The following is a 12674-nucleotide window of genomic DNA, read 5'->3' as shown; positions in this document are numbered from 1 at the left end:
ATTATCGGCGCTTTCAGATTTCTTGTGCGGAAAACAGTTCAAACGGATGCTTGGGCGTGTTGTTAGGTCATTTTAAACAGAACAGCGCTCAGTTTGACAGGGACATCGAGGGAGACACGACAAGAAAACAGTTAACAACCTAAGAAATAATATCACCCCTAAGTCTTGTTTCAAACGGTAGCGTTTCAATACGTAATTTAATAAAGGTTGTTTTGGGGCCTGCCTAATAAGTATACCTCTATGAACTCCCTGATGTTTTGTCCTGAGCGTGCGCGGTATATAATGAGGTGCAAGGAAACTAAGTAACATTTTGCGCTGTCCCGAATTAAGTAGAGCTTTCACGGTCGAGAAATATCTGGAGTCTTACTATCATAGACATGGACTGACCGTTTTCCATAGTCATTATTTCGTCTTACAGGTCTAAATTGCACAATGTAGAGTTGAAGTGCATATTCTCAATGTCACTGCAGGCTCAAGTGACTCAGTTTTGAGGTTTCGCTGTATGGAACACTTTGCACTGCTCATTCAGGCCAGCTTTATCTTCATAAATTTGGTAGTAGTCCGTCGGACGTACCAGTTCTTCTCTCTACAAGCGTGCATTCCGCGATTACTCTTCGAATTAAAGCCCACGAGATTTACTGTTTTGATAGCTGTAACATTGAACGGAATGTGATAGAACGCAGAAAACCTAGCAGACAGTTCCCCTCTTGTGACGGAAAGCTGTGGCGACAGAAACTGCGCCGCGGCCCCGTCCTTGTTACAGGACAGCATCCACTACAAAGCCTTAGTCCATGACGTAAACCCTCGCCCTCGCCCCTCTCTCTTTCTCTCTTCAATGCCCTCATCTCGCTTCCCCATTGCAGGGTAGCCAACGAGAACACCCTTCTGGTTAATATCCCTGCCTTCCCTCTTCCTATTCATCTCTCTCTGCGCCCACTTCGATAACAATCTCACTGGACATAGGTGAATGAAGGGTTCTAGAGCGCAGTTCTTAAGCGCCAGTTCAAAGGTTGAGCCTCGTCACCGCCGCCTGTGCAACCGAGGCAAACCATATATAAATAAAAAAAACATTGCCCCAACTGGCATTCGAATCGGCGGCGCGCTGCGAACAGATCTGCTGCGCTGGCCACTGCGCGAGAGCACTAGGCTATCGCCGCTTTCTTTATTGCCGGGCTTTCGACTAACAGAACAAAGCATACAAGACGATGTACAGGCACATCCGCACAAGTAGCCTACAACCCCGCGAGGGCAGGCTTTGTCACTAGGCTATCGCAGCAGGCGATCACGTCTCGTGTTGTTGTTGTTGCTGCTGCTGTTGCTGCTGCTGCTGCTGCCGCCACTGCCGCTGCTGCTGCTGCCGCTGCTGCTGCCGCCGCTGCTGCCGCTGCTGCTGCCGCCGCTGCCGCTCCTTCTTCTTCTTCTTCTTCTTCTTCTTCTTCTTCTTCTTCTTCTTCTTCTTCTTCTTCTTCTTCTTCTTCTTCTTCTTCTTCTTCTTCTTCTTCTTCTTCTTCTTCTTCTTCCTTAGTGACATGGAACTTAATACACACACTCTCTCGCACTGTGCATTGCATGTCGTCGTCTTCTACTAATACTGCCGTCGAGCTATTATACACATTCTCGCAAGCTGTGCATTGTACATCGTCATCTCTACGTTTAGTAATACTACTATCGAACTAATATCGTCGCCAGACATGCCGGCGGCCCAGGAAGAAAAACATACAGAGCCTGAGACACATACAAAGCTGCGTTCAGATTTCGCATTAGGGAGCATCGTAATCATCCTTAGAATTTTTTTGTGCTTTACAGTGAAACCGAAGGCAACGTCGACTCTGTTCATCTCTGAAAAAATTCCCATTAAAAGCTACCACTGCCAAACGACGCTCAAGGCGGGAACCGAACTCATGAGCGCTTGGTGTTAACCCGGACGGGCTTTTCACAGCACCGTGTGCAAAATTATGCACAACTTAAAACTAAGATTTATTAGGTCTAACGGCAGCATACGAAGGCAATTCATGCCATATTTGGACTACTATTCCGAATAAAACCCGAGACTTCTTTGTCATCAGTTTCAAACAATACAATGCAACAAGCCGAACCGTTAGGCTCTAGAAGTTACGGGGAATCCAGCCTCCGACGTCTTATAGGCGGGAATGCGTCAGTGAACAACTGCACCAGAAATATTTCTGATTGGGGCAGCCTACACAGCTTAGTGCTCATGCTGATACGAAGTGCGGGCGCAGAAAAAAAGCGCGGCAACGGTTGGTCAAGCAAACTTGTGCTCTCTACTTTGGAGCATAGAAAAAACTAGATGTAACATGAAAAGGCGGTTGTGTTAGAAAAATCGCCGCTGTTTCCCCCCGGCGCATGGCGACAAGTCCAGGGGTTTATCGAGGGCTAACCCTGTTCGACACGTGCCTATCTTAAGACTGCTAAAGCAGCATCTCTCGTAAGAAGGGCACTCAGCGCCGCGCCACCAAAACGATCATGAAGAACAACGCTGCAAGAGAGATAAAATGGCCGCTACAAACGGCTGCGAACACACTTCGTTGGTAACGCTGTGCCTCAAGTGGTTGGGCACATGTATAAGGACCCGAGCTACTCAGCTCTCGCTTCAGTCGACCGCAGTAGGTTCCTTGACCGGAGATAATCCGTCTAAAAGCAAAATGAAGGTCCTGTTTGTCTTCCTGGCGTTGGCCGTTCTCACGGCTTCGGCGGGGCACCTCGAGCTATGCGGTGAGCTAATACCCCTGCCATGTGCAGTCTTTCTCAGAAGTATACAGCCCAAGGGGTTTGGTTCTGAGGCCTGCAGCGCGGCTCCTCTTCCACATTCAAGGACCCCAATCTCACGCAGGCGGGAGGAACTTTAGTCCTCAACCCTCGCAAGCTTAGGACGGTCAAATGTGCTAAAGAGCCCCGCTACACGGCTTGGATAGAAACTTTTTGGGGTGTATATTTTTGACAAAGACTGTACCGTCTGCGTCAGCGTACGTTCTTGCTACGTTCAACTGCTCCCTCGAATATTTTCCTACAATCGACATGCCCTTTGAAAACGAACTGTCAAAGATCTTCGAAGCTGGTTCATATAGCGCTTGCAATGACCGGTATTCGCTCTTCTCAATTCTCAAATATGCCGCGAATTTTCGAGGGCATGCGAAGCCGCGCATATATTTTAATAGCCTTGGTGCAATGCAGAGTTTTACATAAGGTAACGCGATAAGCAGAAATAAGCGCGAAACATGCTCCTCACTGACTTTGAGGCGGAAATTTACGCTTCTTGAGGTGGAAACGGCAGTGGTTAAACGGCAATAACCTTCTGCCCATCCACGCGAATGCACGGGATATTCGAGCTGTTTCTGGCTACCGGAATTCTTTCCGAAATTGAGAGCACCTCTGAAAACCGAGTGCCTTCTAGAAATAAAGGCTCTATTCTCTCGGTGCATGGGGTTTGAGCGCGCGCACAGCGTGCGGCTGAAAATTCCACCAGTTGGTCGTAAGGAATGTTTTTCCGTCAGTAAAGCTTAGTTGACGAATTAGTGAGTTTGGTGATATGCAGCGACTAATTAACATGAGATTGACATGCTGCAACAGGAGACAACTGGGGTTAAGAACTCAGTTCGTATGCTTTTTAATCAATGCTGTCTAAGGCGCACTGATTTCAAAGCGTTTCTCAGAGACTGCGCGAGACACATTGAAGGAACGTCCCACTTAATCTAGGATAAAGTCTGTTCAGAAAGTGAGTGAAAAAAAAAACGGTAGGATTTTAACGAAGTTCAACCGAATAGACGTGCGAAAACATGTGTTTAGCCTTATTGGCTCACGGTTTTGCTTTGCTGGGTCGTCAGCACGTCTGGCGATGGTATTAGACTCAAGTTAAGCTTTGATCGAGGTTAAGCTGATCTGATCTATTCGCGTCACACATGGAAGGTGATGAAGACGGCGACGTGCAATGCACAACGCGTGGGTGCGTTGCAGCCTAAGACGAGGCGTAATCGGCTGCGGCGAAAGCACAGTGCTCTCCTGCAGTGGCCAGCGAAGCTGATCTGTTCGCGCCGCCGCGGGTTCGAATGCCAGTCGCGTCAATACTTCCTAATTTGTTGAAATTCAAGGTCAAGGTTTCAGTGATGGGCCGGCGTTTGCAGCTTTGGTCGTGAAGAGCTTTCACTCTTAGATTGTGGTGTCTACGTATTTCTTTTCAGGCTTCAACACGCAGAAGCTCGCCCGGGTAACGCTGTGCATTGAGCTCAAGGCCTCCAAGGAGGTACGCAAATTCTGGCTTCCCAATAAAACTGTAGAAGGATGAATCTGAAGAGTTTAGATATACTTTCTGGGTCCTTTGTGCACAGCTTTTTTCACACCCGAAACAGGGCATCACATAGATCTCTCGCTGGGTGTAAATGCCACACCGTCTTTTCTTTACCAACATGGATGCATGGAATGGTAACTGAGGCGCTTGCTCGTAAGTTTCAGTGTCCAGCAAGGAAGCTTCTGAAGAACTCCAAGTGCTTAAAATTAATCCGGAACCACTCGTAGCCCACGTGTACGGCTTCAGTATGTTTAACTTCCAATACAATACCATGCACAAATAAGGAAAAAAAATAATAAGTAAATTCCTTCGATATGATTCTTTCGTTTGTCTTTGCCAGGAAGTGCTATAGTGCGTGTAAAGTGTTGGATTTTGCTGGCCCCCCAAAAAGAGCGAAATTCCGCTAATCCCGAGACATAGTAATTATTTATTTTATTTTTACATCCGTTCATTTTATTCCCAGTGGACGTGCGCATGCTGCTTATGCTCACAGAATTTGCGCTAAGTACATATATATTTTTGTATTTTTTACGTCTACAGCTCAGGCTGACGCTTGCAAAGGCAAGGTATGGTGAGAACTGCCTCACTGACATTTGCCTGTTCCGCAAGCTGTGCGAGCAGGGAGAACTGGTACGTGTGACATTTCTTTCGGAGACTATTCCTAACATATTTATTTGGTTCTTATTCCTAGTGTTTGCGGGTTTCCAGTCTCTGCGAGCGACGAATTCGCAACTTGTTCTCTTCCTTAGCAACGTAAGGTGGCGGAGGACAAATGGCTATTACTAAAGCACCGCTATCCCAAAAATTCTAACAGCGTATTTTGCGTCAAATTTATTGCGACTTGCAATTCGCTTGCGTGCAGAAAGAAACAATAGTTACATGTAAATAGGCAGCCTTCGTTTCTGTCTAGACGTCCTGTGAATCTGATCGTTTTGTGGAAGTCGCAAGTCAGAGGTGCCGCTTAATAGAAAGTGAAATGTATTCCTAAAGATATTATCAAGGAGCTAAATGATTTAGCATTTGTCTTCTGTGGTGGCATGCCACATCGGTGCCGCAGTCTCGATGGTGTCCGCTGTGGCCCCGAAGAGGAAGCGGAACTTAGCTAGGTTCTTTTCAAATAAGGCAGCCTGAATGAAAGCTTTCCGTCGAGATAAAATGACATTTCTTCACGAAGAAATAGGACAGCGTACACCGTTCTTATTGCTGCAGACAGAAATGCCCACAACGCGGGACATGAGTTTCCGGGGGCTCATAGCTTCGCTCTCTGCTAGTCGCCAGCGACGTAATCGTGTAAACCTGGAAACCACACGTGCTTGCTCTCATGCGCGGAGCCAGGTTGCTATGGAGGCTGTACGCACCACGGTAGCTGGTCAGGGTGCGTCTTGCCACGACAGTACACTTACCCGGAGTGGAACATGCGTGCGGCGTTTGGATTCCCAGAAAACAATGAAATGTGATGCGTGAAAAATAGCCGTTGTGGTAGGTAAACAGCTTTAGCGTTCTGCTGCGGAGCGCGAGTGCGCGGGTAATATTCCCAGCTGCAGCGGCTGCAGTTCGACGGGGTCTGAAATTCAAAACGCGCTAGTGCATCGAGATTTCGACCCCTGCACACAAAAAAGCTACCTTACCGTGTTTCAAAAACTAAAATTTGGCAAACGATCGCCTCCACGTGCGTACACATGACTACCTTATATGGTATTTGAACCTTATATGGTACCTTATATGGTATGGTATTTTGAAAAAAAAAAAGTTTTCTCAATGTGCGAGCACACTTTACACTACATACGCGTTTTGTTTTCAAGAACTGGACTTCACTTCTGTGGTCTTTAGCAATGGCGCCACTGGCCTTTTTTTCCACATACGGTTGTCCCTATGTTACTCTTTTACCTAGAAGATTACTCTTCCACGGAAATAATTTTCGACCTAACTTGAAGCGTTCTTGCAGCTGACCTTTTTAAAAACTGCAATGAACGTCGGTTCATTGCGTTCTAACGTTAGCACTGATGCCTTTTTTATACGTGCATGGGAGGGACAGTTTGTTCATTTCAAATTATCTCGTGCTCTTGTCCCTGTGACATCCACTGCATGCTTGAGCTCTTGGCGCTGCAGGACCTCTGTCTCAATGAAACATGGAATTTCCTTGTCCAGTCAAACTTAGTACGGCCCCGCCGCGTTGGATCACAGTGGTTTTGGCATTCGGCTGCTCAGTCCAAGGTCGTGGAATGAAATTTAGGTCGGGGCACTCGCATTTTGATGGAGGCAACATGCAAGAGGCGCCCGTGTGATGTGCGACATCATGGCACGCTAAAAAGCCCCATGTGGTTGAAACTAATCTAGAGCCCTCAACTACGGCGTCCATTATAGACTGCGTGCGTCTTCGGGACTTCAAACCCCAAATTATTATACACTGCCGCATTGAGTGCTGCCTCGTTTAAGCCAATGCTTTTCTTATTTCCTTGCACACACGTGAAATGCTAACCCCGGGGCTCCGTTTTCCGCTTTATTTACGTCCGTACTGGCGACGTTACGGGTGGGCGTTTTTATTATAGCTTAAAATGCATCGCACGTAGTACCAACAATGACAACCACCGAGTTTGGACTTGAAGCCTGTTGAAGAGAAAAGGAGGTAGTAGGTGTGCTTAACCTTATTCCAGAAGCAGTATTCTGTTACGTGGTATTGACCCTTAAACTGCTGGAAGTGCTAGATAAATTAAACATTCCATCGCTCTTTTTGCCTTTTCTACCCACAGGGGGAGACTCTCAAGACCTACCTAACGGTAAGTAAAACGCAATTTCTTTAGTAAGAAGGTTTTTTTCTTTGACTGACTGCGGAAAAAGATTGTTTAAGTGCTACTTTGAAAACCGAAATTCCTATATATTGCTGAATCAATTTGCAAACAAATGAAAACATAGTATTCTTAGCATATTTTTGTAAACACACTAAAAAAACAGGGAAAGTAGGCTCATGCGCCCACTGTAGACTACCTCCAATTCGCGATGTCGCAATAATGCAGCCACCCTGATATTGGTAGCGGGCCTGTCACCACATCTACCATAACTGGTGTTTTGACTAGAGCTGTAGCTGGGCATTAAATAAGCCCCACACGTAACGCGCTAAGCATGGCTGGTGTTTTGTGCCTTCCGTAGCAGCTCGCTGGCTAGGCCTGCAAACACGACGAAAGAGGTCTACATATGCCTGCTATAAAAAAAAGAGTCATTGGCCTGGCAGCTTCAATCATGATTTGGGGTGCTTTTTCAAAAGCTCATAGTGCGAGCATTTGTAAAACCTTATTCGCAACGCTTTCACTACTTGCCTTCTTCTGATTTACTGTAATGATTACGTCTCTGAAATACGTCCTTCTGACGTCAAGATTACCATAGCGAGCCAGTCTGAAAATAGAAATGGACCTCATGAAAAGTACAAGCGTGAAGTACCAAGCAAAAAAAGAAAATTAAAGTAAGCTGGAACATTTTGGCAGGCTAGATAGGGCGTTCCTGACAGGTGAGCGCAGGTAACACAGACTAAAAAAGCGAAAGAATGCTATACGTAGCGCTGCATACCAATAACTGCTTTATTTGTGTGTGTCTCGTGCTGTTAACGCCCGTGAAGGTTAAGTATTTATATCGCGTGATGATTGATCCTTGTTGCCTCTTTCCGCCACTCGTTATTGCAAAGACGTGTGTCGAAAGAAGGCTATGCGAAAGAAGGCTGTGCTAAAAATGCATTTCAAACACATTTATTAATTTCGCATTTATTTTTGACTTTCTGTCCCAATGCTTAAATTGCATTATGAATGCTTTCTAAGTATGCTAGGAGCAATATTTTGAACATTCTCAGAAACGCATCAAAAATACCTTTTCTGTCCGCTTAGTATATATATTATACATTAAAATATACTAAAATATACATTAAATACATTAAATATATTGTAAAAATACACAATACATTAAAGTATAATAAAAGTATACATTAAAAATATACTAAAATATACATTAAATACATTAAAAATATACTACAAATATGCAATAAATATTTTACATTAAATATGCACTAAAAATATACAATAAGTACATTAAAATATTATCTTCGGCTTGGCTTACGAACGGTGTACTAGTCGGATAATACTGATCAATGTTGTCAACATCAGAAGTAATGACTGAAATGGCTATAAGCATCAGGAGACAGACAATCCAAGAGAAAACGTCTGTTATCGAGAAGTCTATGACAATACAAGGTCACCCAACGAGGCCTCAACGGGAATGACGTCGACACACAAGGAAATGCCGACGGAAAGTGACATCAGCAAACAGGAACTGCTCCGACAAGTGTGATCCTTGGCTTGGCTTATATATATCCCCCGAGAGGAGACACATTATCCAGACCGGTGAGGTGCTTTTAGCGCAAAGACTACCGGCCCCCAAATTGTCGCACAAGCGTCGGAGTGGTCGCGTTCGAATCTGCGGTCTACCTAGAACCAAATTGTTAGTCGTAACTTGCGTGAGGCATAGGCCAGGAGTCGAACTGTCAACCAACAAATACATGGTCGTCTATGGGAGCCGTTCGGCCTTGCCAGTCGGGGCCTTTTCGCTCGCATGTTCGCGCCCGGAGGCGCGCATTGCGTCATTGCCTTTATAATGCTATTACGCTGTCCACACGTAATTTAAATAAGTGGTGATTGCCTTTCTGCTGGAAGTTAACATAAACGAATGGACAACAGAAAAGGGAGAGTTTTCACTGCTCCCAGAAACGTGATTTCGAGCACTAGGTTGTTCCACGGCAGCTTTAAGTGGGCTGCAAATATTCTGACGCGAAGTACCCATTTGTTAGAATTGAAGTATACTATTCACGAATTAATTTCGCATTTACGAAAGTACACTTTAAATGCATTGCCAACATGTCATTTCCTGTGACGCGATTTCGAGCACTAACTGTTCAATGGCAGCTTGAAGTGTGCTGCAAATACGTTAACGCGGACAGCTCCTTCGTTAGAATTGAAACATACTTTGGACGAATTAATGTCGTATTTGCGAAAGTACACTTTCAATACATAGGCAACATGAAAAGGTCCTTGACCGAAACGCGATTTCGAGTACTAGATTGTTGTACGACAGCTAAAAGTATGCTTCAAAATTAAAAGGACTGCCTGTTTGATAAAATTAGAGTATAGTTCAAACGAATTAGTTTCATGTTTACAAAAGTACACTTTTGATACAATGACAACATGCTAAAACCGCATAAATATTTTTTCACGTGTTTGAAACGGGCTCGAAACATGCTTTAAGTGGCGTATATTTAAGACGAATTAATTTCGTATTTACGAAAGTACACTTTTAATATACTGACAAGATGCTAAAACCGCATTCATATTTTTTCACGTATTTGAAACGTGTTCGAAGCATGCTTTAAGTGACGTAGTTTTGGCGAAATTTAAGAATATATTTCGAAGACCAGGCATAAAATTTCAGGACCCTATTTCCGGCATATTTTTGGTATATTCATTAATACAAAACATGTTTAAAATACGTTATAAATATCCCTAAGTACATTTCAAACGTATTAGTTTTTACTAAGGGTAGCATTGTAACACTTCCTTGAACCACACGGCGATCTCTAGGCCATAAGTTGTCCTTACAGCTGATATTAGTGCCATCAGGAAAATGTGCCGTGGCATGTGCGAAACTAAAGATAAATCGTTGGCGTTACAGACGTGCCGCTGTGGTCGTCCGGGAAGCCACTGTCGTCGGGCGTTCTGTGAGACAACAAGCTTAGCTAGCTGTTGCAGGTAGAGAGCGAAAAGTAAAGGCAGGCAGGTTAATCAGAAGGTCACTATTAGCTAGTGTTTCCTGGGGAAGGAAAGATGGGCTGAAAAAATGAACGAGAAATCGAGGGATGAATTGATGACGGCGGATGCAAATTAAGGATTCGTAAGGAGCGCCCGCCACTAATTCAACCACGCAAGCTCGACACCCTCAGGGAGAGAAGCGGTGTCTGACGAGCTTGAGCGCTCGAGCCGTCGTCCGAGAATTTCGACCTCCGTCAGAGCGGCGAGGATTAACGAGGTATAGGGGCATGCACAAAGGAAAAGTAGCATGTGGTAGGTTCGCGCCTGAATTTAGAAAGCCTCACCGAGGCATGGAATCTTGCACACCTGACAACGAACGTTTGAAATCGCAGCCATGCTGGTAGCTGTAATGTAGCGGTAGAGTCAGCTAAATTGTCATTTACGGAAGTTAGGTCTAGGTAAAAACGAAAAACAACTCCTGGTTTGTTAAGTTCAATTATTTCAAAATGCTTACTCAACAAGCCACCCCGCAACATCTCGGCTATTACGTGCACTGTCGTATAGTGCGGGAAAGAATCGCATTCCAGCTGCATCCGAGGCACCAAAAAGAAGCTGCGCATGAAGCCCACCGCTTCTGAGACCATTGAAAGTGACGACCACATCAATAGAAATAGCAGTTTTTTTCCTTGCTCCAAATGACCAAGAAGTAGCCAGCGAACCCATTGGCTGAGCTTGTCGCAGTAAAATATCGCTAATGGTTTCAATTGCGCGAAGCATACAGGGTGCCGTTTAAATATGCCACGAGCAGGTATCCCTGGAAAGTGATGCCCTGTACTCGTCGTGAGTTTCACTTAGAATTTATTTGGGAAAAACTCCAGCCTTTCTTGCCTTTCTGGACTTGAAGAAATAAGCGTTTTGTGCTTCAGAAACGAGTGTGAGGTCGTTTTGTCAACTACCACAAACTTGTGACTGCTACTTCCTAGCAAACTATGCGAATTGAAAGCTTATTTCTGTGAGGCTTAGTTGATCACTTACATAACTGTCCCTTTTTGATCAACTCTGACTACTACCATCATCGGCAATTTGTCGCTGCAAACAGCCTTTTTTATCACCCTTTGTTGGGAATTTTTCAAAATATGCACTGAAACACACGGTAGAAGCACTGCCCATCCACGCATATATAGGCGGCCGCTAGTAATGCGCATTCCGCTGTTGCTTTCGACTTATAAAGAGTCGGAGGAAGGGGTGGGGGGAGGGGGCGCGATTGAAAACCTGTGGCCAGACTTCTTGTATTTTACGCTTTGCTTTTTGCTTGGTGTGGAGAGTGCCCGTCATGGCGACCTGTCGGCGAACACGTGGTCCACCTTTGGCTAGATGAAAGCACATGAGGTGCTTTTTTATGCGGCGGCGCTGCTCAAAGCAGCGATACATGTTGTTTTGCCTGAACAAGGAGAAAAAATCAGCGCCTCTCTGCAGGTTCACAAAATCTGGCGTTCAAGTGAAAGAATTCTCATTGCGAGGAGAGAAACAAAGGCTATTGTATGCGCAGTACATGCCTGCTACATGCCTGTAGCTTCGGACATTGCGCCGAGGAAACAGTGATAGTACCATTAAGTCGCTTATAATGGCAGGGTTACAGAGACAATGCGAAAATATAGCCACGTGCGTTCAAAAACCATGCGGACACCACCATTCCTGCTGGAACCCAGCCGCGGCTTTCACGCACTGAGCTTTCTTTGCTCTGGGCAGCACGGCTGTGAAGGTCTAGACGAGCATGGCTGGGTTGGCACGTAACGGGGTTTTAGTTGCGCACTTAAATCTTCGCATGGGCACTTAGACTTTACTATCCAAAATAATCTTGTGACACCCGGCTGCCTGCATGGAGGCTTAATTATCTATCCGTCGTTCGTTGCATCGCGGCACAATGTTTGTCAGCTGTTTATGCAAAGCCGGGCACGCATTCATACGTAGTGCGATCAATTCCTCCTTAAAAAGTAAAACCTATGCCTTCCTACTCTCGATTTTCAGGATGAAGAGATTGAGGAGCTTCATGAAATCGCAGAAGAGTGCGAACGCTGAAGTACGCAGTCCCGAAAATTCCAGGCTACTGGAGTGGCTACAGGAATAATAAAGAAAGGCTCTTCTCACATTTGCGTCTGTGCACTTTTTTGTTTCTTGCGCTCATTTTAAACAGAGTGATAAGTTTGGTTGGTCACACATAAGCGAATGTCAGTTATTCCTGTAGGTTGTAACACAGGCTATATCAGACATTATGGCGGATGAAACGCCCATCAGCACCGTAATTGAGTTATATATCGCATAAAGAGATGCCCTGTAGGCACTATCGCATGGAATAAAAATGACTTGCTGTTGTGATACTTAAATTGCGTGTCATTTCCGCTGTACGTTTACATGGTCGTAACCAATTGCCGATTCCGTTCGTTAAACCAGAGTGGCTATTTAGAACCGTGCAGACAACGCATGCGGCAATGCAGAAAAAAAATTGCCCACGATGGTTCTTGCGCATAATCATCACAGGAATGACGCCACAATCGAGATGAGAGCGCGCGATATACAAAGGCGCAAAG

General features: G+C 45.2%; 1 protein-coding gene across 1 annotated transcript; it reads left to right on the top strand.

The window, feature by feature from the left end:
• The first annotated feature begins 2547 nt into the window (after window positions 1-2547).
• On the top strand, window positions 2548-12233 carry LOC144096190 (antimicrobial peptide microplusin-like). Its single transcript, XM_077629381.1, has 5 exons — window positions 2548-2733; window positions 4197-4258; window positions 4844-4933; window positions 7054-7080; window positions 12115-12233. Exons 1-5 carry the CDS (start codon window positions 2664-2666, stop codon window positions 12163-12165), a joined length of 300 nt encoding a protein of 99 aa, XP_077485507.1. The 5' UTR covers window positions 2548-2663; the 3' UTR covers window positions 12166-12233.
• The last annotated feature ends 441 nt before the right edge of the window (window positions 12234-12674 follow it).

Source organism: Amblyomma americanum, chromosome 1 (genome assembly GCF_052857255.1).
Source record: "Amblyomma americanum isolate KBUSLIRL-KWMA chromosome 1, ASM5285725v1, whole genome shotgun sequence".
In the NCBI taxonomy this organism is placed as follows: Eukaryota; Metazoa; Arthropoda; class Arachnida; order Ixodida; family Ixodidae; genus Amblyomma; species Amblyomma americanum.
This window is presented reverse-complemented; position numbering and strand designations above follow the sequence as displayed.